The sequence below is a fragment of the Magnolia sinica genome, chromosome 6, assembly GCF_029962835.1.
Source record: "Magnolia sinica isolate HGM2019 chromosome 6, MsV1, whole genome shotgun sequence".
Lineage (NCBI taxonomy): Eukaryota > Viridiplantae > Streptophyta > Magnoliopsida > Magnoliales > Magnoliaceae > Magnolia > Magnolia sinica.
Window position 1 is genome coordinate 46,382,474 of NC_080578.1, and position 27,408 is coordinate 46,409,881.

Sequence of the window (27,408 nt, forward strand, 5' to 3'; positions counted from 1 at the left end):
TTATTGGTGCTGTGTCGTCGATGCAGGCTCTTCTACCTCTTCTGCATTTCTTTTCAATATTCGATGTCCTTGTTCTTCTACTTGTATAAAAAGAGGTAGGAGGAGTGTTTTGGTGTTGGGATCATCCCACTCCAATGCATCCCACCACTCTTTGCTTCCATAGATATCTCCTTCCACAAAAGATTTTGAGTTGCCAGAGTAAAGAGGGATCCTCTTCAACTGATGACAACCCTCTATAGAAATCGCATTCAAGGAAGGGCAAATGATTACCCGCTTACAAACGCTTTTCAATTTCCCTAAATTTATCAAATGCAACTCCCTCAAGTTTGGGAGTAGGATGATGGTATTCTTATTATTGTTGTTATAACCTTCTTCTCCTCCTTTTATCACCTCCTCCATCTCACTGCATTCTTCAATGCTGATGGATTCGAGGCATTGGAGGTACTGAAACAATTCAAGTGAAAAGACATTCTCCAATACTTGGCATCTCCAGACTGTCAGGAGTTTAAGGCATGCAAATGAGGGAGGCACCAAAACTCCCTCACACATCCCCATAAATTTCGGAAGATCCATTAGAAACAGAGTCCGTATTGACAGTAAAGGCGTTATGATGCTGTTGTCTCCTATCGGCACCACTTCATCCTGCACCACCAGATGTTACATGTCTGAAGTATTGCAAGCGAGATAGGCAGTGTAAGCTTGACAGCTCGCAATTCTGCATATTCAGCTTGATAATATCATCAGGAAGCATTGAGGAATTGCAACCAACAGAATAAATCCTATTTGTCTCTTCAGAAGATGAAACATAAAGGTTATTGAGGTTAACCAAACATTCAATCCCATCTGGCACTTCTTTGATGCCAGTCTCATAAAGGACGGTACCTCCCTTAACCTCTTACAACTATTTAATAAGAGCATATACAGGTTCTCTAAGTTGGAAACTGACTCTGGTAGATACTCAATACCAGTCTTAGAGAGGTCGAGAACTCTTAGGCTGTTCATGCGATTGAAGAACTCATCAGAAATGTTGCCTAAGAGAGGGTTATCTCGCAACAACAATGTGGAAAGTTTTGGGCAGTTGGGTTGGTCTGAAAGCATTTCAATTTCATTTCTCGTTAATGAGATTTTTTCAACCTCTTCAGTAAATGCTTCTACACCAATTGATCCCCTTATCCCCTTCCCAATTTTAACCACAAACTGAGGGCTCTTCCTTGTAATTCCGATGGCCAAATCTCTGACTAAATCATGCATTACTACACTATCACCAAACCTCCTTACCAACATACATGCATCTATCAGTCCATTCAATATTGTCTGGCCTTTGTCGAGTTCCTTTTCCCAGCCTCCCATATCATTTATCAATCCATCAGCTATCCAATACTTTATCAGTTCTTCATCAGTGAATAGGTAGTCCTCTGAAAACAGAGCACAATACAAGAAACAAGATCGAATCTTCTCAGATTTTAGTCGATCGTAGCTAAATTTCAAAATTGGAAAAACTTGATCATCAAGGCCTTCCATCTCCATCGTTGAGCATTTTAACTCCTCTAATGCATTTCTCCATTCTCTAATGTCATCCTTTACTCTCATTGTGCTTGCTATTGTGATGATTCCAAGCGGCAAACTACCACATTCTTCAGTCACAAGCTTCACAATCCGTTTTACTTCCAAAGAAAGCACCACATCAGCCCCAAGCCTTTCCTCGAACAATTCTCATGCTTCTTCTCTCAAAAGAACCTCCACTTCAAACTTTTTTTGGCACTTCATGCCTCGGCATATATTTTTTGATCAAGTAGTTAATACTACTTTGTATGCATTTCCCTAATCCCTACCTTTTCCAATGGAAATGGTTTCCACATATCATCTAAGATGATAGCAAACTTCCCCCTACGCTTTAGAGCCTCAAACAATTTCTTTGACCTTATCATTTCATTATCTTCATAGGAAAGATTCAATCCTATTTCTCGTGCAATACTATTTTGCAGTCTCTCAATATTAGAATCATTAGACCCCGTCACCCAAATGGCAAGGCCAAATATTCTAGAGCTCTGTATTTTTATTATAGATGTGGGTCATGATGGTCGTCTTGCCCACTCCTCCCATGCCATACACACCAATAGTTCGCTTGATCCATCAAGGACTCTCAAATCTATTCCAAATTTCTTTTTGCTGTCGTGCTACCCACAAGTTTTGTCGTGGGCGTACTTCCTGATGCAGGACATGGAAAATTAAATATGATATGCAAGATTTCAGGCTTAGATCACACCAATTCTGAAACAATCACACAAATTCCACATCCCACATGAAAATCCAAACATTCAATTAAAGGGGAATCTATGCGGGTCCAAGCAAACACTAGTATAAATTTACCAACTTCAAAATAAAATCAACTACTCATGCATAAAAATCAGTCCCTAATCCAAGGGATTCCCTAATTTCAATTCAAGGAACCCTAAGGTGATAAAAAGGGACAAATCAATTAGGGATCATGTAATATAGGATTAGGATTAATGAAAAACGACTATGAGAGGATAAAAGAGGATAAAAACCTGAGCCAAAAGATGATCCCGCGTATGGACAGCAACAATGGCCCAGACGGACGTGCGTGTGATCCCGGCCGCATGTGTGTGGGGCCCACTATTCAGAAAAAGGCCACCTTGGCCCTGGTTGGTCAGGGATGGACTCCAAAACCCCCAAATCTCAGCTCGATCCGATGTACGGTTTGTGCATGGTGCTCCGCCGAAGTTTCAGCTCGCCTACAAGCCAAAATCTGAAAATCTGCTGTAATAAAAAAATCTGATGCAACAAAAGGACAAATTCGAAGTACGGATGGTGGGGGAAGATGGAAAGAAAGATGATGGAAGATGGGGGTGAATTGGGATCGATGTGGCTTCGTACCACGGTAGTTAGCCCTTCGAAAAGGGAGGGCTTCGCACCCACTTTTGAATTTTTCAAGAACTCACGAAGAGAGTAGAAAAATAAAGTAGAAATTTTTTTATTAACTTCAATGAATGAAAAGAACTACAAAGGGTGCCTATTTATAGGGAGAACCCTATACCCAAAAACTCACACCATGTGCGACACCTATTACTTGGCGATAAAGTAAACTAAAATAAAAACCAAACAAGAAAATCTAAAGCGTTCATGATGTTCTAAATAATAACAATAAGCAAAATCTAAAATATAAAACTAATCCGATGAGTGGGCCACGATCATGAGATCCCATGGTGGGCTTTTTCTTAACTATCGGGCCACTTTTCTGAACCAAAACTTGTCTTCTAGCTAGGAGGCCCTTCCTGGACGTCGTCATCCAGCCAGATCGATGGTGGGGTCCTCCTTCTGCGTACGTACGAGCGTAAAGGTGGTGGTGTGCGGGCGTGCGTGTGCACGATGTCCTCATCAACTCTCCCTAGCTGCGAAGATTTTGCTACTGGCGAAATAAAACTCCTGAACCGCTCTAGGATGTCAGGATCAAGTCTCTGAAGCTCCTCCTCAGTGAGCCACACACTATCCGAAGTTGGGCGTGACTTCCATTTAACTAGGTATTTCTGAAACCCGCCATTCGACGTGAAAATTATCTCATGGTCCAGGATATCCTCTATTTCCTCTCTGGGTGTGTGAAGGCTAGGTATGGGAGGCAGAGGCTGGGATGAAAGGTCGGGAAGAGGCCATGAATCAAAGGGTAAGGTTGGGACATCAGGATGGGTGGACGAAGGGCCGGACAATGTATTAGTGGGTCCCTGAAAAGCAATTAGATCCTCCACATTGAATGTGGAACTAATTCTCATGGAAGGTGGAAGATCTACCTCATACGCATTGAGACCGTTTCGCTTTATAATTTTGAAGGGCCCAGCGCTACGCGCGTGTAACTTACAAACGGCCCCTGGAGGGTACCGCTCGGGCCTGATACGGACCATCACAAAGTCCCCAATATTGAACTCTTTGAAACGTCTATGTAGGTCTGCAGAAAATTTGTAATGCTCATTACTAGTAGTGATCTTTCGCCTGATTTCTTGATGCAATGGATGTATGTGATGCGCAAAAGACTCTGCAGACTCTGATGGCCTATGGGACAATGACATGGAGATAAGATCAATAAGTTTTCTAAGCTTATAACCAGTAACGACTTCAAAAGGACTTAGACCTGTGGACCTATTGACAAAACTATTGTATGCAAAATCGGCTATGGGTAGTACGGCGTCCCATGTCCTGGTATGCTCCCCCACTAAACATCGAAGTAAACTCTCTAGGCTCCTATTAACCACCTCAGTCTGGCCATCGGTCTGAGGGTGGTAAGCAGAAGAAAACTGGAGCCTAGTATTCATCATGTGCCATAGTGTCTTCCAAAAGTAACTCATGAATCTCACGTCATGGTCAGACACTATGGTTTTTGGTAACCCATGCAGTTTGACAACCTCACTAAAGAATAGCTTGGCAACATGAAAGGCGTCGGAGCTCTTAGAACAAGGAATGAAGTGGGCCATTTTAGAGAAACGGTCCACGACAACGAATATGGAGTCATGCTTTCGAATAGTCTTGGGAAGTCCAAGCATGAAGTCCATACTGATGTCCTACCAAGGGATAAATGGGAATGGTAAAGGTGTATATAATCTTGTATTCTGTTTCCTCTGCTTTGCCAGTTGACAAGTAGGGCATTGCCCTATAATTTTGGCCACGTCCCGCTTGAAGCTTGGCCAATGAAATCTATCCTCCACTAAGGCAATGGTCTTGTCACGACCGAAATGACCTACAACCCCCCTGAATGTAACTCCCAGACAAGGGAGGTGCGTGGTATGCACAAGCGGTAACTTCTAAACAAATATCCGTCCAAAATCAAATACTCACTGTTAACTCCTGACGGACTCTCTAATAAAGACATATACACAACTCCAAAATCTGGACACTCAGAATACTCTTCTTTGATGCGCTCAAGGCCCGTAACTTCAACGTTCATGGAGTTGAGTAATGCGACTCGACGACTAAACGCGTCGGCAGGCTTATTCTCTACACCGGCCTTGTGCTTAAGCACAAAAGTGTACTCTTGAAGGAATTGAACCCACTTAGCGTGCCTGGGGCTTAATTTCTTTTAAGAGTTCAAATATCTTAAGGCCTCGTGATCTGAGAACAAGACGAATTCTTACGGTAACAGGTAATGTTGCCAATGGCGTAGTGATTGCACTACTGCGTAGAATTTCTTGTCATAGGTGGAATATCTTTGCTTCGCCTCATTCAGTTTCTCACTAAAAAAAAGGCGACAGGGTGCCCTTCCTGGCTAAGTACTCCTCCTATGTCGACTCTTGACGCGTCACATGCGACTTCAAAAGCTTTTGAAAAATCTGGAAGTCACGTAACTAGAGCTTCGGTCATCTTGACCTTTATCTCCTTGAAGGCCTTCAAGGCAGCCTTTGTCCATTGAAACTCTCCTTTTTTTATGCAGTCCGTGATGGGAGCCACAATGGAACTGAAGCCTCGAATGAACCGCCTATAAAAAGTAGTTAAGCCATGAAAGCTGCGCACCTCAAAAATATTGCGGGGTTCAGGCCAATTAACTATGGCCTTGACCTTCTCGGGATCCGCCGATACGCCCTCAGCTGACACAATAAAACCTAAGAAGATCACACTACTAGACAAGAACGTGTACTTCTTTAGGTTGGCGTACAACTTCTCGGCCCTAAGGATCCCACAAACCTGCCTCAAATGGTTGAGGTGTTACTCCTTAGTCATGCTATAAATTAAGATATCATCAAAGTATACGACCAGGAACTTCCCCATGAAGGGTCTCAACACTTGGGTCATCACACGCATGAAAGTGTTTGGGGCATTAGTTAACCCAAAAGGCATAACTAGCCACTCATATAGCCCATCCTTCGTCTTGAAGGCCGTCTTCCACTCATCACCAGGGCGTATACGGATTTGGTGATACCCACTTTTGAGGTCGATTTTTGAGAAGATAGTAGCATTAGCCATCATATCTAGCATGTCATCAAGACGTGGTATGGAAAATCGATACTTGATTGTGATTTTGTTGCTGGCCCTACTATCAACACACATCCTCCATGTGTCATCCTTCTTAGGTGTAAGAAGGGCGGGCACGGCACACGGACTCATGCTCTCTCAAATGAAACCCTTCTCTAGGAATTCATCAATCTGCCTCTTCAACTTAGCGTGCTCCTTCGGGTTCATTTTATAATGTGGGAGGTTTGGTAGAGTTGCCCTAGGGATTAAATCAATGGTATGTTGTATATCCCTCATAGGGGGAAGCTCATTCGGTAAATCATCAGGAAAAACACCACGAAACTCGTGTACTACCTGAATGGCCTCAGTGGGTAACTCTACTCTAGTCTCTGGTACACTCTCCCTAGCCACAAGGGCGTATATCATCGAGTCCACATCCGTCTCTCGCTCAAAGTCTTTGGCATTCAAAATATGGAGCGGTTTAGACTTGGACTTCGACTCCTTCACTTCTTTTGGGCCGCTCACACCACTGTGTGGTGAACTCTTTTCCAGTTGTATTCTTGGGTGGTAGAGGATTTAGCTTGACCTTCTTGCCCTCAAACCAGAATGTACACACATTTGAACGACCAAATATGGTAACATCCCTGTCATAGAGCCACGGCCTACCCAAAATGACATGGCCCACATCCATAGGAACAACATCACACCAAATTGTGTCTTTATAAGATCTGAACTGAATAGGGACAAGACAGTGGTGCGAGACTGGAATGGATGTTTCATCAACCCAGGAGACTCTATAGGGCTGAGGATGGGCTTCCAGCTTCAAGCCCAAATGACTCACAGTGCTAGTCGATGCCACGTTGGCACAACTACCACTATCCACGATCATCTTACAGCTCTTTTCCCCACATTTTGCATAAGTGTAAAAGATCGTGTTGCGGCACCAGTCATCAGTGTTCTTGGCTTGAGCCAGGGCACAACGCACAATTGCGAGGGTCAAAGACTCTTGTGCTCCCTCTTCCTCATCACTAGGGGTTCCGACTAGCTCATATTCCTCCTCCTCACTATCACTCTCTGGGGGCACTACTTCTACTTGCCCATCAATAAGGAGTACTTTGGTGCCCTCTCTCGTGCCGCACTGGTGAGCAAAGTGACTAAACCCCTGACACCTAAAACACCTAGTGGCCCCACTTCCACATGAACTAGACCCGACAATCTCTTTACCCTTATCATCCTTAGGTCTGGGCTGAACATTAGGGGAAGGTTTGTTTTGGAATCCCGTGTTAGGTCTAGCCCCAGAGGGGTTGGCCTTAGTACCGGATTCGCGAAAGTCAAACCGCCTTCTCACAAATGCTTTAAGGTATTACTCGACATCTAACACTACTTGGTACAACTGTTCGATGGTGTCTATGTCTTTGGCGAGCAATTCTCTCCTAATGTCAGGACGGAGGCCCATTTTAAAACTAGCAAGGGTGAGTACGGGGTCCTCATCAACTTCACAGCGGGTCGAGTACTCTTTAAATTTCTCAATATAGTCAGCAACACTCATGGAACCCTGTTGAAGAGACTGCCACTCCTCAATCAACCGCATACGATAAGAGAAAGGGAGGTACTTCTCTTTCAGCGTTTCTTTCATTTCTCCCCAATGGACTATTGGAAGTTCCCTCGCTCTTTCTTTTTTTCACTCAATCGTCGCCCAAAACCTCTTTGCTTGACCCACAAGCTTCATCTTAGCGAATCGAACTCGTCGAGCATCCGACATATCATACCATTCAAAATAGTGGTCCATATCCGCCAACCAATCTAAAAAGCCTTTAGGGTCCAAGTGGCCATCAAAAGTAGGGGCATCTACCCTAACTCTCTTGAGGAGTTGTGCATTTGGGTCATTTTGATCATGATATCCCTCACGGGGTGGGTGCACGGGTACGCACCCATGACCAGCTCCTTGGCCGCCTCCATTCCTTGGTCTAACCTCCTGACCAACTGCCTAAGATTGGGCATCCTCTCCAGTGGTGGGGTTTGCCCTGAAGGAGGCCTCTATTTCTTCGAGGCGTTTATCTATGTGTTATTCCAAATGCTTATTCAAGGACTCAACTTGGTGGGCTAACTTGGCCACTATTTCTTGTAGTTGCTCTATGTTTAGCGTGGGGTGCAAACTAAAACCGCGACCCGTACGTGTGGGCATACACTGACTTGCTCAACCTAAGGACCTGCTATGACAACTATATGCGTCTAAAAACTAAATGACCCTACGAGACTCTATATGAAGGAGACTACACACTGTTACTAAAATTCAGCTATATATGATGGACTGAATGCATGAAGGACTTAAACAAACTAAACCCTAAATATGTGGTGAATTCCCCTACAAGAACCCTAGGCTCTAATACCAAATTTGATGCAGGACATGGAAAATTAAATATGATATGCAAGATTTCAGGCTTAGATCACACCAATTCAGAAACAATCACACAAATTTCACATCCCACATGAAAATCCAAACATTCAATTAAAGGGGAATCTATGCGGGTCCAAGCTGACACAGGCTAGGACTGGACCAATAAAATTATAAGCCAAACATGTCAAAGGGAAATAAAATCAACTACTCTTGTATAAAAATCAATCCCTAATCCAAGGGATTCCCTAATTTCAATTCAAGGAACCCTAAGGTGATAAAAAGGGACAAATCAATTAGGGATCATATAATATACGATTAGGATTAATGAAAAACGGCTATGAGAGGATAAAAACCTGAGCCAAAAGATGATCCCGCGTGTGGACAGCAACAATGGCCCAGACGGACGTGCGTGTGATCCCGGCCGCACATGTGTGGGGCCCACTATTCAGAAAAAGGCCACCTTGGCCCTGGTCGGCCAGGGATGGACTCCAAAACCCCCAAATCTCAGCTCGATCCGATGTACGGTTTGTGCATGGTGCTCCGCTGAAGTTTCAGCTCGCCTACGGGCCGAAATCTGAAAATCTGCTGCAATAAAAAAATCTGATGCAACAAAAGGACAAATTCGAAGTATGGATGGTGGGGGAAGATGGAAAGAAAGATGATGGAAGATGGGGGTGAATTGGGATCAATGTGGCTTCGCACCACGGTAGTTAGCCCTTCGAAAAGGGAGGGCTTCGCACCCACTTTTGAATTTTTCAACAACTCACAAAGAGAGTAGAAAAATAAAGCAAAAATTTTTTATTAACTTCAATGAATGAAAAGAACTACAAGGGGTGCCTATTTATAGGGAGAACCCTATACCCAAAAACTCGCACCATGTGCGACACCGATTACTTGGTGATGAAGTAAACTAAAATAAAAACCAAACAAGAAAATCTAAAGCGTTCACGATGTTCTAAATAATAACAATAAGCAAAATCTAAAATATAAAATCAATCCGACGAGTGGGCCACAATCATGAGATCCCATGGTGGGCTTTTTCTTAACTATCGGGCCACTTTTCTGAACTAAAACTTGTCTTCTAGCTAGGAGGCCCTCCCTGGATGTCGTCATCGAGCCAGATCGATGGTGGGGTCCTCCTTCTGTTTACGTACGTGCGTAGGGGTGGTGGTGTGCGGGTGTGCGTGTGCACGATGTCCTCATCACTTCCACTTTCAGGTAATAGATCAGCAAGTAACCCTTTTAAAAATCGACCTTTCTCCTTGAGCTTCACCACCTCGTCAATCTTCTTTACTACAAGCTTTCCCAATGCTACACGAGAGAGTGAGAAATCTCTCCCTACTTCTCTAGAATCCTCTTCTATCTTAGTCACTTCGCTTGTAGTCTTTTGCACATTTTTCAGCCATAAACTCACCTCTGCCTTTAGCTTCTTTCCATGCATTACCTTCGCTATGTTCAGTTCGTTCTTTACATCGGCCTCCTGGTTGCTCAACTCTCGCATTTCAGTTTTCAGAACATCAAGACTCTCTTCAAGCCTTCTAGAGTAGTCATATTGAACCCATGCATTCCTGGCAATCTCCTAGAGGAATTTCATAGCAACTCCTGCAATAGCAACTTGGAAGTGTAAAATTAAAAATTATTGAGCCCCAAAAATAAATTAGGTTGTACCAAATTTCATGAAAATTTGCATTAAATTAAACTGATCATAGTTTAAAAACCCAGAAACTCAACTCGATGTCCATTCGGCCCAAATCAACTTGGAGACTCAACCCAACTTGACTAGAGATTTAATAATTATAGATTTTTATATTTATAATTATAGCCAATGTTAAGAATGGTTAAATCTATATTTATACAAACTTAAAGCCCATTGCCCTATTTTTCCTGCTCCTTTTAGAATCAGGGTTTTTTTTTTCTTTGCGTGAAAAGAATGAAAAATCCTTAAAAATAAACTTCTAATGTGTTACTGGGCCTATTTGGATAGCACATTTTGATAGTATTGTAACTTAAAAGTGTCATCATTATGATTTTACAGTACATGTTTAAACATGTAATTTAGCACAATTCAGTGGTCAAATGCAAATGTAATAAGAAACAGATAGATAAATTTGTAGTCATTATAGATCTACAATACATTGTAGTAGAAATCTTCTATCTAAACACAAGATTCAATATATTTTTTCTATAGATATTTGACATTTTAATAATGTAAAAGTATTATCATTATACTTTTACCACACTTATCCAAATAGAAGAATTAATGGTCAAATTACTCATTAACTAGGAGACAACATTGTAATATATAATTATTGCACTTTTACAATTCATTAGTGTCAATTATTCAAATAAGCCCCAATGGTAGTTAGGTAAGTTAGGTAATCTCCTCTTTACCATACATAACGCAATAGTTAAATGTTGAGATTTTGCCAGCTGCCCAGGAGAAACAAAAGAAAAATGTACCCTATAATATTTATGTGGAACAAGTTTCAGATCCAAAACATTCAGCAGCGATCATTACAATTCAACATGCTTGCACTTCTATGTTTCCATCCACCTCTTGTGCTACCAACATACAATTAGTACCATGTTTTGGGCTGCCCTCTCAACAATGGCTGAGAGTGCATTACAATTCCATTTTTGTATAGATTGTAAAATAAATGAGCTTCTAAATACGATATTTAAATGGAAGAATCCACCCAACATACACACCTCCAAGCTAAGCTTAGCACAAAGAATCACAATTAAGTAGAGAATAGATCTAAAATTTTATTAAAAGTATCTTGAATACTTATGTGGGGCCTTTAAATAGATCTTGGGCATAGTACAAGGAAGGAAAGTCTCTTTTTATTGGCATGAGATCTCCTTCCTTGCTTAATGTTATTAAAAACTAAGAATTTATTATGAAAATAGAAAGACTAATAAATAAAATACTAGATAAATAAAAAGATCTAATGGGATTATATTGGGTCCCATTAGTTTTGCATGGTTGGCTGATTGAATTATCCTGCTTAATTGGGAGGCTTGCTCTTCCTGCTATATACAGTTGTGCATGATGAGCTAACTGGTGGGATTGGGATTGGGATTGGGCTTAATGGAGATGGGCCTAGCCATGTTTTGGGCCTATTGATAAGGCACAGCCTGCATCAATTCTACCTTACTTAAAAAGGACTCAACTTGAGTTAACGCCCTGATATTGCTCATAAAGGTTAGGAGTCCGGCGTTGGAAGTCTATAGTTGTAATCCACGTATAGCATCAAAGAAAAGTTGTTGGTGCTAACAAACGAGAAACTTTTGGTACCCACCTTGGCACATGGAGACGATATGTGGTTGTTAAGAACATCGATGATCATGTTCGTAAGTGAAAAAATGGTCAAAAGTGTGATAGTTTGCTCCTTGGTACCATCATCAGTATGGTGCCCATGATAGATGAAAGGATCTTCCACATTGAAAGTAGAACTGATAGGTAAATCTGGTGGAAGATTTAGAACATAAGCATTTGCACTAATATTCTGTTTTATAACTTTGAACAGTCCCATATTGCAAGGATGGAGCTTTGTCAAGTACTCGAAGGGCAATCACTCAAGACAAATACAAATTATAACCATGTTGCATTATGCAAACTCGATAAAATGACATCTTGCCATGCATGCTACTTATAACTCTCACTTGTGGCGATATTATGTCAAACTTCGTCATGAACGTATTGCATATGGAAGGAAATCATCAATTTTTACACTTGGTCTCAACTCTATAGTAGAAGAGCCAAATCAACTAGAAGATGCGGATGTATACCAGTCATTGCTTCAAAAGGTGACATTCTTGTGGACCTATTGATTGAGTTATTATAAGAGAATTTAGCCTGGGTATTACGAGGTCCCACATAGCTATATGCTTGCGGACAAGACACCATAATAACTTTCCTAAGCTACATTTGACTACTTTCATTTGACCATCAGTCTGAAAGGTGGTAAGTACTAGAGAAGTGAAGCTTGGTCTTCGTTGCTATCTAAAGAATCTTCCAAAAATAGCCCATGAATTTGGTATCATGATCTAACAAAATCGTCTGTGAGAACCATGAAGACAAACAACCTCTCGAAAAAATAATTAAGCAAATATTGAGGGCTTCTGCTATAGTATGGTATGAATAAGTCATCATGTAAATTGGTCAACCACCATAAACTTTCCAGGCAGTCTTTAACAAGTCTAGAATGAAGTCTATGATAAAATCTTCCCACAGAGCATGTGGGATCAGTAATGATTAATACAATTCATTCTTTTTCTTTTAACCCTTTAGCGAGTTTGCAAACCTTGCATAACCAACAGATTTTCGTGATATCTCTTATTTTATTAGACGAAGCCAAAAGTATCTAACTCTAATGAGATTTTGGGTCTTATCACTACTTAAGTGACAACTACATCCACCAACATATAATTCTCTCATAACATGCTCATAAATGGATATGATTGGTAGGCAAAGTTGCATTTCCTCAAACAAGTAGCTATTGTGAATGTTGAAATGAGGATTCTCGCACGCTCTCTACAAAGAATGTCTATATAAATATGCCCAAAATTCGTATCTTCCACATACTCATGTCATATCTCTTCAAATCTTGGAATAATGACAGACATCGATGACAATAAATTCGCACGATGGTTTAAGGCATTAACAATATGATTGTCCTAGCCAGCCTTATGACAGATGACAAATGAGAACTCCTGTAGATAAGTACTCCACTTGACACGATAATCACTTATTTTCTACTAAGAGTTTAGATAGTTGAGTCTTCATGATCAGTGTATAAGATACTCTTTTCCAACTAAATAGTGACGTCAGTGCTGTAAAGTCTGAACAAAAACATGAAACTCTAAGTTATATGTAAAGTATTGTTGCTTTGCATCAGAGAGCTTCTTCCTGAAGAATGCCATCAAATAACCCTCCTAACTGGAAACACCACCAATGCTATTGTTGGAAGCATTGCAGCTCACCTCAAACACCTTCTTAAACTTTAGAAGGCGCAAAACTAAAGCTTTCATCATTTTACATTGAATCCTCTTAACAGCCTTGCTATTGCACTGGACCATCGAAATTCTATTTGTTTCATGCAATTGACAGAGCCATAATGTTGTTGAAGTTCCACACAAAAAAAACTATGAAATTTAGCAAGACCATAGAAACTATGAACTTCAGAGATATGGGTAGGCGTTGACCAATCAACAATGACTTTCACATTGGTGGACTCCACTTTCACACCTCATGGTGAGATAGCGTACCCTTAGAAGATACACGGATATACTGATGAAAGTGCACTTTTTATGATTGATGTAGAAGTGCTTGTGGTGAAGGACTTTGAAGACAAGACCCAAGTGAATGAGTTGCTCTTCCATCCATTTACTGTAGACAAGAATATCAACAAAGTAAACAACAACAAACTTGACAATAAAGGAGTAAAATAACTTAGTCATGATGTGCATGAAAGTGATATCTGCATTTGTGAGACTAAATGTCAAACCAACCACTTGTAGAGATTGAACATCCTTCATTTTAAATGTCATCTTTCATTCGTCACCAAATCGGATGCGAATTTGGTGGCATCCGCTACAAAGATCAATCTTAGAAAAGATGCTAGAACCTAGCATCAAGTCCATCAAATCATCACGCCAAGGAATTGAAAAGTGGTACTTCATTGAAATTCTATTAATAATTTGGCTATCCATGTACATATACAAACTCTCATCCTTGTGGGAATAAGGAGAGCTGAAACAATGCATGAGTTTAGGCTTTCTCGGATGTAGCCCTTTTCTTAACAACTCATCAACTTAACTGATGCGGGACACATGATTTAATCCTAGCATGCAACATGGAGATTATGAAAGAGTTTATAAAGTAATTCAATGAACAAAAAACGCTAACCCACTATGTAATTAAGAGTAAATAATAGGAAATAAAATCTTACTTAACATAAATCACATGCCCGCATGCTAAGAAGTCACATAAATCAATTAAAACAAGGCCCGATGGAAGGATAAAACTTCCAATTTAGCATAGGCATGTTCCACATTCAAGGGACATATTTATAGGTTTTATGATTAGGGTTAGGAAGGGGAAAATATGAAATTTAGAAAATTATGGTTCATGAGAATCAGGAATTTTGGAATTAGGGTTTTTAGAAATTAAGGAAAATAGAACATTAGGGATCTAGGGTTTAGGGTAGGGTTATGGATGGGGAAATTAAGGGTTTTGATGGGGGAAGCAAGGGGAAATCAAAGGATTGAGCAGTTGTCCATACGGTCAGCCTAGGGACTCGCACGTGTGGGTCGTTGGCTAGGGTTTTTGGGTTCTCAATGGTTGATTTCGGTTAGGGTTGAAGTTATATGATGAAAAGTTAAAGAAAAAAAGATGATTTAGATGGTCTTGGATAGGAAGGGAAGAAGAAAGATGATAGATGGAAGCTTCGCACCTCTGTTGAATGGGGAATGGAATCACACCACACCCAAATTCCAAATCACATAAAGTATTCTTCAAATCACATGAAGAAAAGAAAACACAGAGCTTTTTTTTTTTTTTCAAAATAATGGCATTAGGGCTTCATACATCAATATTTCTCTTTTATAGTCGCAGAAAAGACCTTTTACAAAAAGACACTCTTACATAAGATTCTCAACATAAAGACGCTTAATAAATGAAAAGTTGCTCCTGACTCCCTAATTTCAACACGAATATAAGGTATACCAAAAATAACAAGCATGAAAATAATCTAAACATCTAAACTATTTTGTGGCCCATGGGGGTCCATGATCAAGATGTTCGATGATGATGATCTAAAGGTCTGATCATCGAGTCTAACCAATCGAACGGTCCGATGTGTCCATCAAGCTCCTATATACAGCCCATGTGCATCTTCCCAATGTGGGTCTTCATAGATGCATGAACATGTACGTGGGGTCTTTAACGTGGCTAGGAATGTGAATTAAGCTAAGTGGGCCCCATGTAATGGTTTTCTAGTCATAAGGAGACTGGCTCAGCCCTCCTCTGGTATGGTGTTCGGATATCGTCATCATTAATGCTTCAACTCAGCATGCTCGATTGGACTCATCTAATATACTAATAAGTAAAGATGCTTAAGGAATCAAATTTATGGTGCTTTAAATATTCCACAAGGGAGACAATTCCTTGGGTAGATCATTAGGGACTATCTTGAAAGTCATGGAGCATGGATTTCACTTTATTAAGAATAAAATCATCTTGATCAGTAACGGGCTCCCACATCTGTTTTGTGACTAAAGAGAACATTACGCCTTTCTCTATACTCTATTCCTCAAACTTTTGGATGATGAGAACAAGAGTTAGGAAGAATAGCTAATGTCAACAATATAAATGAAGAAAACAATGTAGGTTGCAATGGGCTAAGGTGGATCAAATGACCTCTCTATAGGAAAGAATGCATGTTAGCTTCACCGTTACTTTACACTTTCAAGTCAAAGAGTCAAGGTAGACTAAGAAGGATGTGATGACATTTACCTAAATTATGTTACACCAAATATCGTCCTCATAGATGCCAATTAAAAATAAAACATCAAACGCATTTAAGTCACATGGATGGCAATGCCATCGACCCACGCAACCTTGTATGGTTTGAATGCTTTTCAGTTGGCAATTTGAGCTCATCAATCACCTATTGTGATATGATGTTCATCATATTGCCATCATGTATGATCATATTACAAAACCTACCCTGACACCTTACCCATATATGAAAAATAGTGGTCTATTGTCAGTTTTTCGCTTCCTCATAGGTGATAGGAAGGAGGAAGCATATGGTAAGAGTGAAACCTTTAACCTCGGCTTCAACCTTAGTTTTAGCGAGTAATTCATCTGCCCGTTGTGTAGGCTCTACATAGGATTGTTCCATCTCAATATACTCGTTGTAATACTCAGGATGTCTTGATAGTATGGGCCCTCATTATCACAATAATGAAGGTACATTGCCCGTAAATGCTCATTAGAAAAGTGAATACTCTATTCATAACAGTAATAGTCAACATCCCATTTATCTTGGCTAAGGGGAGGATTATGATTATGACATCTCCCTCTAGCACAATGTCCCTATAGCATTGACCACTTTTGGTATGAATTATGTGGCGGATGGTGTTGTAAAGGTTGTAGTTGCCTTACAGGGGGAGTTTGCATCTATGGGCGTGATTAAAAAGGGAACGAAGATGGTCCATAGCCTTGCGGCGAGTCCGATTAAGATATGGATTAGGACCTTTTCCCATAAAAGACTTCTCGACCAAAGAGCCAAAACATTAGACAATCTATTGTTGCGACTGTCGCTCAACTTGTTGAGCCTTTCAATGAACAGTGTCAAATGACTTGAAATCATATATGACCATCTCATGCTGGATCTAATGGCGTAACATTTTTCAATAGCAGTTAGTCGTTACGCGGTCAGTCTCTACAAGCTTACAATAGATAATAAGCTTATTGAATTTCTCGGTATAGTCATCCAACGATAAACTTCCTTGTTTGAATGAGAGAAGTTCCTGGAGAACTTATTCATGTAGCCTAAAGGCAAATATTTACTTTCCAACTTCTCGCTCATGTTAGTCCACCTGATGATAATAGGGTGATCCATGATGAGATTTTTTTCATCAATACTACGCCACTAGATTCTTACCAGGCCCTTTAACTTGACCTTAACAAATGCCACTCGCTAATTGTCCATGTTATACCATGCAAAATAATCTTCAAGCATTGTAATTCAGTTGACGAAAGCCTTTGCATCATCACGAACTGTGAAGTCCAGAACTCAGCTTGTTTGTGACATCTTCTTGCTCTAGTGTTTTTATAAAGTCACTATAGGCTTTCTTTGCAAAGAGCCATTGCATGAAGTCATAAACAAACTCCCGGTGACCAATGCCATTTTAATTTACTGGAGGTTCTAGTTAGAAACTCGATTGCATATTTGGGTTACCCCGACTCTAGTTGCACAACCAGATCGGACCTAGAAATCTATGGGGGACACTAGTTTATAGGAATTTAGAAAAAGAGATGTTTTCGGGGGAGGGGGGATGTAGAGATTATTTTTCTTTTACTTTGGTTAACCCATACTTGGGTTCTATTAGGTAGCAAGGACTCTTTGTCTTTATAATAGTTAGAAGTGGCAAAGGAATTAATAGAAAACTATTACAGATTTAAAGAACTTTAAAAACTCATTAAAACATTAAAAAAAAAAAAAAATTTAAAAGACAATATACAGCGAACACACATATAGGGCACCTTGCCATGCCATGTCTAGGACCATGACCATGGCTTGGCACGCATGTGCGTGAAAAATGGAGGCATGAGCATGGGAATGCACTCTCCCATACTCCTAAAAGCATAATCCCTAAAACGCTCGAGCCCCTACCTGAGAACGTCCTTATATAAATGGGTTAAACTACACTCCTCGTAACAAGTATGGGATGCAACTTTAAGTAAATTAGATTGGAAAGAAAATGTTAGCACGCCTTGCCACCATCAAGGTTGAAAATACGATCATTATTAAGCTAGGAGGTAAGAACCATTCTTTCTAGTAGGCATTCTTCAAAATTGAAAAAAGAAAAAGCCTTGTTGAACAAAAGTGTTATCGCCTAGCTAGCATCTAAATGTTGACTCATTGAGTGTATAGTACTTTCAATCCGTTCAAAAGGTGGGGTGAACTATGAAAAACATCTATAGTTTTAAAACTCGCTAGGTCAACTTGAAAGTCAACCAAGTTAACTCAACTCGGCAAGATTTTGAGCCATGCTGATGGGAAACTCAGTACTAGTTTTGACTCGATCATGGCTTGAGACAACTTGTTTACTTGACTTGACCACTCGCAAAAGGAAAGTTGAACGGAACTAGTGCACCATTAGGTGACTTAATGATTATTTGTATTTTATATTACTTATATTTAATTCAACTAAATGTACACTCTTATTTCTAATTTTTAAATTTATAATTATTAAAATTCAAGTTGATTCGAGTCACGTCTTCAGGTCAACCCAACACAACTAAACATTAAGTTGAGTTTTTGGATTTTCAACCTATGGGCCAATCTATTCATCCTGTGGGCCGCACCATATAACACAATAGAGTTATGTTTTTTATCCACTCGAAGAAAGAATTTGCTTGATTTTGGGAAGGGTGATTTTCATGAAGCCAACGTTTTGGATGTAAATGTCATACACAATTAACATGTCGGGAAGTAGGACTATTAGGATAAAAATATTATTGTCCAACTAGCGTGTCTCATCCTCATTTATAAAATACTTAGTATTATTCAAATCCTTTTGAAAAAAATAGTTATAATAAAATATCTTTAAACATAAATGATTTATTGCATGGTACGTGCATAACATTTAACCCATCCAAAATGTATGCTAACATGCTCTCTCTCTCTCTCTCTCTCTCTCTCTCTCTCTCTCTCTCACACACACACACACACACACACACAAGGCAAGTCCAATATTTAGGTGGACCCCACCATAGAGATCATGTACATGTTGTCAGATGTCTTCAATCTATCTGAAACAAGGGTCTATTGATAGGATCAACAGACCGCTCGATCCCATTTAGAAACTCCTGATTTTTCCCAATTGCTCGCTGGACAGTTTTTTGGGCATTCTTCTATCCTATCAAGGATGGCTTCGATCTCATCGATAGGTCGTCAATGCCACTCAATCCTATCGAAGTCCCATCGAAAGAATTGCACGATTTTGTGGAAGTGCGGGTTTTGTTTCTTATTTTGTTTGTAACACTATATAAGAAAGTGTAATCGGGATTAGGGTATTCTAAGACGTTCTTAAGGTGTTCTAGAGAGAAAGCTAGGGTTTTGGAGAGGGTTTTCAAGGTTTCTCATTTGTGTAAGTGCATCCATCTTTTGTAATTCAATTTTCATAGTGGATTTGTTTGTCCCTTTGTGCTGTAGTTCTTTTTCTCATGAGGGTTTTTCCACATAAATTCGTATGTTTTCTATGATGTTTATTTGTATTTAAGTTCTTGTTTGATTCGAATTCAGGGTTTGCTTTCGTGATTCCCCAACAAGTGGTATTAGAGCTAAACTTAGGATTCGAGTTTGAATCTAAAACATATCGTCAAAGGTATCAAATGTGAAGTATGAAACAGAAAAGTTCACCAGATGAAACAATTTTAAACTATGGAAGATGAAGATGAGATGTGTTCTAGTTCAGCAAGGATTGCAATAAACACTCCTTCGTAAAGCGAATCCATGAATGATACAGAGTGGGAAGAACTTGATGAGAGAGCCAGTACCTGAATTCAATTATGTTTGGCGGACAATGTTCTTTATAATGTCCTTAATTAAAAGACCACCGCAAGGGTTTGGATGAAACTAAATAGTTTGTACATGAAGAAATTCTTGGACAATCGTCTATATCTTAAGAAATAGTTCTATAATTTTAAGATGATGGCATGGTCTGATATTAATGAACACATTAGCATGTTCAGTAAATTGCTTTACAAATTAACGAATGTGGAGGTGAAGATCGAAGAAGAAGGTCAAACCTTAATCTTATTAAACTTTCTTCTAGCATCTTAAGAGAATCTCATAGACACTGTGCCATGGTAGGGAGACCATAGATGTCGAAACTATCATCTTAGCCCTTCATGTGAAGCAGTTGAGAAAGAATGACAACGACGATGGTTCTTCTACGAATACGTTGGTCGCTAGGGGAAGGAATTCTGATCGGGAGAATGGAAACTCACAATCGAGATCCAAGTCAAAGGGCTAAGAGCAAGATAAAGTGCTTGAATTGTGGCATGACTGGACACATGAATCCTAAAGCTCAGAAGGAAGTGAGATCAAATAATACACCGAAAGAGGCCAACACAATGGAATCTAGTGAGGAAGTTGATGGCGGTGATGTTCTGACCGCATCCAAATCTGAGTATCGTAGTAACAAGTGGATTTTGAATACGAGGCCCTCATACCACATGACTTTTCAATGAGATTGGTTCACTAGTTACAGCGAGTGCGATGGTGGCCAGGTGTTTATGGGCAATGACATTTCCTATAAGGTTATTGGTGTCAGATCGGTATGCATCAATATGTCTGATGGGGTGGGGCGTATCCTAACGGATGTGAGACACATTCCTAACCTAAGAAAGAATCTAATATCTCTGGATGCACTCGAGTCACTTGGATGCAAATTCACCAGTTTTGATAGTGTCCTAAAAGTTTCAAAGGGGACACTTAATAATCATGAAAGCGCAGCAAAGCAGTAACCTTTACTAGTTTATCAGGAATACAGTATTAGGTGGAGTTGCAGCATCTGTAGCAGAGCCCACATTAGCATGTATGTGGCATGCACATCCAGGCCACATGAGTGAGCGCAGTATGAAAGTACTTTCTGATCATTATCTAATTCATGCATTTAAAAGCATTGATTTTAATATATGTGAGCATTGCATGTATGGTAAACAATCACAGTTATCTTTTAAATCTAAAAAGGAGTAAGGGTGTACTTGATTATATGCATTCGGATATATGGGGGTCGTCGCCCGTGGTTTCTAGTGGAGGACCGTTACTCTTCGTCACATTCATTGATGATTACTTTAGAAAAGTTTGGATTTATTTTTGAAAAAATAAATCCAATGTTTTCGCCACCTTCAATATGTGGAAGGTGATGGTTGAAAAGCAGATGAGGCAAGAATTGAAAGTGTTAAGAACAGATAATCGTGGTGAATTCATCTCTAGAAAATTTAATCAGTTTTGTAATGATAAGTGGATTGTGAGGCACAATACAGTAGGGCATACACCGGAGCAGAATGGTGTGGCGGAATGAATAAATCGAACTCTCTTGGAGAGAGCCCGAAGCATGTTAAGTAATGCTGCATCGGGCAATGAATTATGGACTGAGGTCATTAGTACGGCTTGTTACTTAGTGAATCGGTCCTTGTTTACAACCATAGATTGTAAATTTTCAGAAGTAGTGTGAAGTGATCATGATGTAGACTACTCAGGATTGCGTGTATTTGGTTGTGATACTTACTCTTGTGTACCATCAATTGAGAGAGATAAGCTAGACCAAAGGGCAAAGAAGCTTACCTTTGTGGGATACGGTGATGGTGTGAAGGGATATAGGTTGTATGACCAGGTCATACGGAAAATCACGATGAGCCGTGACGTCGGGTTTAATGAGGATTATGTGTTGCATAAGGATGAACACAAGGAAGCGAAAAAATCAGTGGTGATTGATGTCGAAACTGAAAAAGGTGAGACAGGTAGAAGCCGAGCCGCAGGAAGAGGTACATGAGCAAATGGAGCAGCCACCTCTCAGAAGAAATCCGCCAAGAGATCGCAGATTACCAGCCAGATACAAAGACGACTCAAATATTACCTTTACCCTCATTACGGATGAGGAGGATCCGTTTACCTTATAGGAAGAATTAGATGACACTGATGCTGAGAAGTGGATGGTGGCCATGCATGACAAGATGGATTCTTTGTACAAGAATGAGACATGAGAGTTAGTGGAGCTTCCAGTTAGGTGTAAAGCAATAGGGTGTAAGTGAATTTGTAAAAAGAAATAGGATGGGTACAAGCGAGATTGGTTGCAAAGGGATATGCTCTGAAAGAATGCATAGACTTCAGTGAGATATTCGCATCAGTTGTCAAGCAGGTATCTATCAGATTTATGTTGGCATTGGTTACCCAATACAACTTGTAATTGGAACAAATGAATGTGAAGACTGCTTTCCTACGTGGGGAATTGGAAAAACGTATCTACAGAAGCAATCAGAGGGGTTCAAGATACAGGGAGTGGAGAATAAAGTTTGCAAGTCGAGGATGTCGTTGTACGACCTGAAACAATCGCCTAAATAGTGGTACGAAAGATTTGATACTTTCATGATGGGTCAGCGATTTACCAGAGGTGAATATGATCATTATATCTATTTCAAGACACTGAGAAATGGAGAATTCATTGTCCCGGTATTATATGTTGATAACATGCTTATCGTCAGTCATAGCATACTAGAGATCGATACATTAAAGACTTAGTTATCAGGGATATTCGAGATGAAATAAATGGGGGTTGCAAAGAAGATTTTCCGCATAGACATGCACAGAGACAAGGAGAGGAGCAACCTACGGTTATCACAGACAGAATATCTTGAGAATGTATTGGTTAAGTTCCAGATGGACAAGGCAAAACGGATTAGCACATCCCATGCTACTCACTTTAGGTTTTCTTCAGAGAAATATTCCACTACATATGAAGAAAATCAGGTTATGTCTCGTGTGCCCTATTCGAACGTGGTTGGCAGTATGATGTATGTCATGGTCTCTACGAGACCGGATATTTCACATGCAGTCAATGTTGTGAGCAAATATATGTCTAACCCCGACAAGCAACACTAGGAGGCAGTGAAATGGATACTTCATTGCATATGAGGTACAGTGGACTACGTCTTTAAATTTGAAAAAGCAGAGGAGAAATTGATAAGCTATGTGGATGTCCATTACACGGGAAACGTGGACAACAGAAAGTTGACTTCCAGTTACTCATTCGTATTAGCAGGTGGAGCGATTAGTTGGATGTCGAAGCTTCAGTCTATGGTTACTCTTTCCACAACCTGAGATAAGTATATAGCGGTGACAAAGGTATTCAAGAAAGGCAGTGAAATGGCTACTTCATTACATATGAGGTTCAGTGGACTACGTCTTTAAATTTGAAAAAGGAGAGGAGAAATTGATAAGCTATGTGGATGTCCATTACACGGGAAACGTGGACAATAGAAAGTTGACTTCCAGTTACTCATTCGTATTAGCAAGTGGAGCGATCAGTTGGATGTGAAAGCTTCAGTCTATGGTTACTCTTTCCACAACCTGAGATAAGTATATAGCAGTGACAAAGGCATTCAAGAAAGGCGTTTGGTTGCGAGGAATGATAAACGAACTCAGGCTTTAGCAGAAGGCCGTGCCAGTTAATTGTGACAGCGAAAGCGCGATCAACCTAGCAAAGAATTTTGTTTATCATTTTAGAACTAAACATATTGATATTCGTCATCATTTTATCCGACAGGTGCTTTAGGAAAGAGGTGTCTCTTAAGAAGATCCACACAAGCATGATTTTAGCATGCATGCTTGCAAAGGTGGTTCCCACAGAAAAGTTTCGATTCTATTCGACTTCTCTACGTCTGACAAAGGCTTGATGAAGACGAAGTGTGCATGAAAAGTGACCACGATGGTGAAGCTATGATGAAGGCAATTAGAGATGGAGCTTGGAGTTGTGGATCATAATGATTGAAGCGATGGTGGAAATGGTTGATAGATATCTTCAATCTATCTAGAACAGAGGTTTGTTGATAGGATTGACAGACTGCTCAATCCCATCCAGAAACTCTTGATTTTTCCTGATTGCTCGCTGGACAGTTTTTGGAGCACTCTTTGATTCTATCGAGGATGGCTTCAATCCCATCGATAGGCTGTCGATGCCACTTGATCCCTATTGAAGGTATCATCGACAGAATTGCATGATTTTGCGGAAGTGTTGTTATAGAGAGAAAGCTAGGGTTTTGGAGAGGCTTTTCAAGGTTTCTCATCTGCGTAAGCGCATCCATCTCTTATAATTCAGTTTTCATAGTGGATTTGCTTGTCGCTTTATGGCATGGTTTTTATCCCATTAGGGTTTTTCCACGTAAATTTGTGGTTCTCTGTGGTGCTTGTTTACATTTATTTTCTTCTTATTGATTCAAATTCGAAGTTTACTTCCGCGATTCCCAACGGTACAATCGTTCAAATGCCCTAAGATGGGGTCCACATGTTATGCGTACCACATTGAACCCATCCAAAAGCTACACCCCACCATGACGATGGGATACCCTAAAAATCATGTCAATCCAAGCATCAGGTGGGGCAAGACCACTTAGGGCCTGTTTGAATACCTATAACTTTTTTAAGTTATAAGTAAGTTACACGTAACGTACTTACAAGTGAAAGAAAGTTACTGGTAATCATGTTTGGATGTAAGTTGTAACTTACTTACAAGTAACTTTGTTTTTGTATTTGGATAACCTGTAACTTTGTTACAGGTAATAAGTTGTATATTCACCCTAACTAGAGCTTGAAATAGGGAATCGTTGAAAAATCAAATTGACACATTAAAAAAAACTTGGATAAAAGTATTAGATTTTATTAAGCCCATGTAAATGAATAGTTTGGTCGATTCTTAGGCTAAACTAATCAACAGGTGGGCCATAAAAGTGGGCCCACATTTTCGAAATGCTTGTAACGTGGGGAAAAAAAAAACTTGAGGTAACACATAAATCATGGTAGGGCCCACATAGCGCCATCAGTAGTAGCCACTTTTAGCTGACTACTATCGTTTGGCTACTGACATGTTATGTCGGCCCCACTATGATGTATTTGTTTCATCCACACCATCTATCCATTATTTCAAATCATTTTAAGTCATCAGCCCAAAAATGAGGTACATCCAAATTTCAAGACCACATCACTGAAAACAGTGTTGATTGAACGTCCACCATTAAAAACTTTTGGTGGGCCACCAATGTTTTGGATCAAACTGATATTTATTTTTCCCTTCATCCAGGTCCTTATGACCTAATCAACAAGCTGGATTTCAAATAAAAATTACAGTGGGCCCTAGGAGTTTTTTAATGGTGAACTTTCAATCATTACTATTTTCTGTGGTGTGGTCCACCTGAGAATTAGATATGCCTGGTTTTTTTAATCAAGCCCTAAAAGGATCCAAAAGAATGGATGAATGGCATGGATAAAACAAATACAAGATGGTGGGCCCCACAGACCACCAGCCATTACCCACAATTCCTAGCTAAACCACGTCTGTAAAACTGGACGCCAAAAAAGGGGGGAAAACATAAAAAAAAATAAAAATAAATAAAAGGAGGACAGGGTTTTCCAACCTTGCTGGAGGACGGGAGAGAAGGAGACTAGGAGAGGGAGAAAGAGACAAAGAGAGGTAAACAAAGACACATTGGAGGGGGATAAGATGTTTATATAGATACAGGCTGCGATTCTTCTCATAAATTTTGATTTCAAAAATTCCAACCGTTATCTGTATCAAAGATACAAGTAACTTGAAAAATGACTCGAGCCCGATTCCCGAGAATGGGGTACTACGGAGACTATCATAGCGTGGACCACCTTGTGTGGCCCACCATGTTGTTTAATTTCTATTTGCCTATATCATTTTTGCCTCTTTATCCTGTAAGAAAGTCACAGGTTGAGAGAAAGTTACCTATGACTTTCCTCCCCCAAACACCAACTGTAATAATCTCTCCTGTAACTTTGTTACATTTTAAAAATGTTATAGGCATACAAACCCAGATTTGAATGGGTTTTAGGTGATTTCTCATTGTTCCTAGTAGTGTGGCCCAGCTGATGGTTCCATCTGTCTGATTTTTGGGATGCCCAATCATCATATTTGTTTTCCATCAAAACATTATAGATAGATTCGGAAGATCTGACCATTATCCGAAAACAAATCATATTTTCTTTAAAAAAAAAAAAAAAAAAAAAAAAAAAGAAGAAGAGAGAGAGAGAGAGAGAGAGAGAGATGTACCCAGCCGAAGTCTCTCTTTCAAGGTTTTCAAAAGCAACTCGGTTTCTGTAGAACGGAAATGCAAAGAGATATTAGCTGAAACTCCAAACTCAGTGTGCGTTTGTTGCAGCAAATAGCAAGGTATTTCATGATTAATCAGTGCAATTGGTACAAAATCTCATGAAATTTTATGATATTTGGTGCAACCAAACGGCCATTAAAGAGAAGAAAATAAATAGAAGAAAACGGGTTAGACCTTACAAAAATGAACTCTGATGAGGCAAACTAGATGTAATCCGTTTTCAGTGGTGATGATGATTTTTAGACCGATGGTGCCCTGAAATTTCTTGCTGGGCACATAGGAGAGCGGATTAGGTGAGACCCCGGCCTCACCTAAGACGGTGCAGCCCTTACTATGGGATTACTGTAGGGCCCACCTTGATCTAACTATTATGTATCCACGCCATCCATCCGTTTTTACATATCATTTTAGGACATAATCCAGAAAATGAATCAGATCCAATTATCAGGTGGACCATACCATAAGAAACAGTGGTGATTGACCACCTTACCATTAAAAACTTGTTAGGGCACACCTTAATGTTTTCACAATGGCAATGAAACAGTGATAATTGACCACCTTACCACATCTTTTGATAAGGTCACATGAGCTTGGATGAAGGGAGAAAACAAATATCAGCTTCATCCAAAACTTTTGTGGCCCATTAACGGTCAGTCACCACTTTTTTCTATGGTATGGTTCACCTGGTAATTGGATTTGCTTCATGTTCTGCATAGTTCTCTAAAATGATCTGAAAAAACGGGTGCACAGTGTGGATACATAATAAATACTTCAAAGTGGGCCACACGGTAACCCCACGGTAAGAGCCGCACCGTGTTGAGTAGGCCGCGGTCTCACCTAATCCGCTCTCGGCACAAAGAAGGTTGACTAGGATTCAGTGCGACACACCCATGTTGGTACATTGCCAGTCTTGGCCGTTGATACCGTCCAAGTAATAAATCTCCGTACGTGGAGCGTGCTAGGTGGTAGCTACCAGATGTGGGGCCCAGTGATGTGTTAATGAAATCCAACCCGTCCATCACAGGCTTCAATTAAAAAAATTCAACCCCAAAATCAGTTCGATCCAAAGCCTAGGTCATCCATAGCACAAAGCACATTTTGGAACGGATCGTCCACCACTAAATAGAGTGGTGGGGGCTAATGTGTTGTATATATAGAATCCAGTACGTTGGGACCCTTGATCCAGGCCGGATAAAATGTTGTGCATAACTTTCATAGGAGGTGACGCATTTCTTACCTCCAACACACGAACCAGTGGTGGGTTACATTGTAAAAGCGGCATAGGCGACAACGGAACCATGTTGCCGATCAAACTTCCATCAACATTATGTTGTGCTATTGGTGGCGTTCGTTCCATTATCAAAGCCACCAATCGTTGCATGGCTTTAGTCCAGTTGGCCAT

General features: G+C 40.1%; 1 protein-coding gene across 1 annotated transcript; it reads right to left on the minus strand.

Annotated features, from left to right (window-relative positions):
* On the minus strand, positions 1-27,408 carry LOC131249614 (disease resistance protein At4g27190-like). Its single transcript, XM_058250408.1, has 4 exons — positions 27,244-27,408; positions 9,608-9,932; positions 883-1,415; positions 1-642 (listed from the first exon to the last, which is right to left on the minus strand). Exons 1-4 carry the CDS (start codon positions 27,406-27,408, stop codon positions 1-3), a joined length of 1,665 nt encoding a protein of 554 aa, XP_058106391.1.

What these genes read in the sequence shown, in the direction of transcription:
- LOC131249614 (XM_058250408.1), bottom strand. Translation starts at nt 27,408, where the DNA reads ATGGCCAACTGGACTAAAGCCATGCAACGATTGGTGGCTTTGATAATG. An exon ending in CACTGGTTCGTGTGTTGGAG is followed by an intron (nt 9,933 to 27,243) that starts GTAAGAAATGCG and finishes AAATTCCTCTAG; the next exon opens with GAGATTGCCAGGAATGCATG. An exon ending in GTTGTAAGAGGTTAAGGGAG is followed by an intron (nt 643 to 882) that starts GTACCGTCCTTT and finishes CTGGTGGTGCAG; the next exon opens with GATGAAGTGGTGCCGATAGG.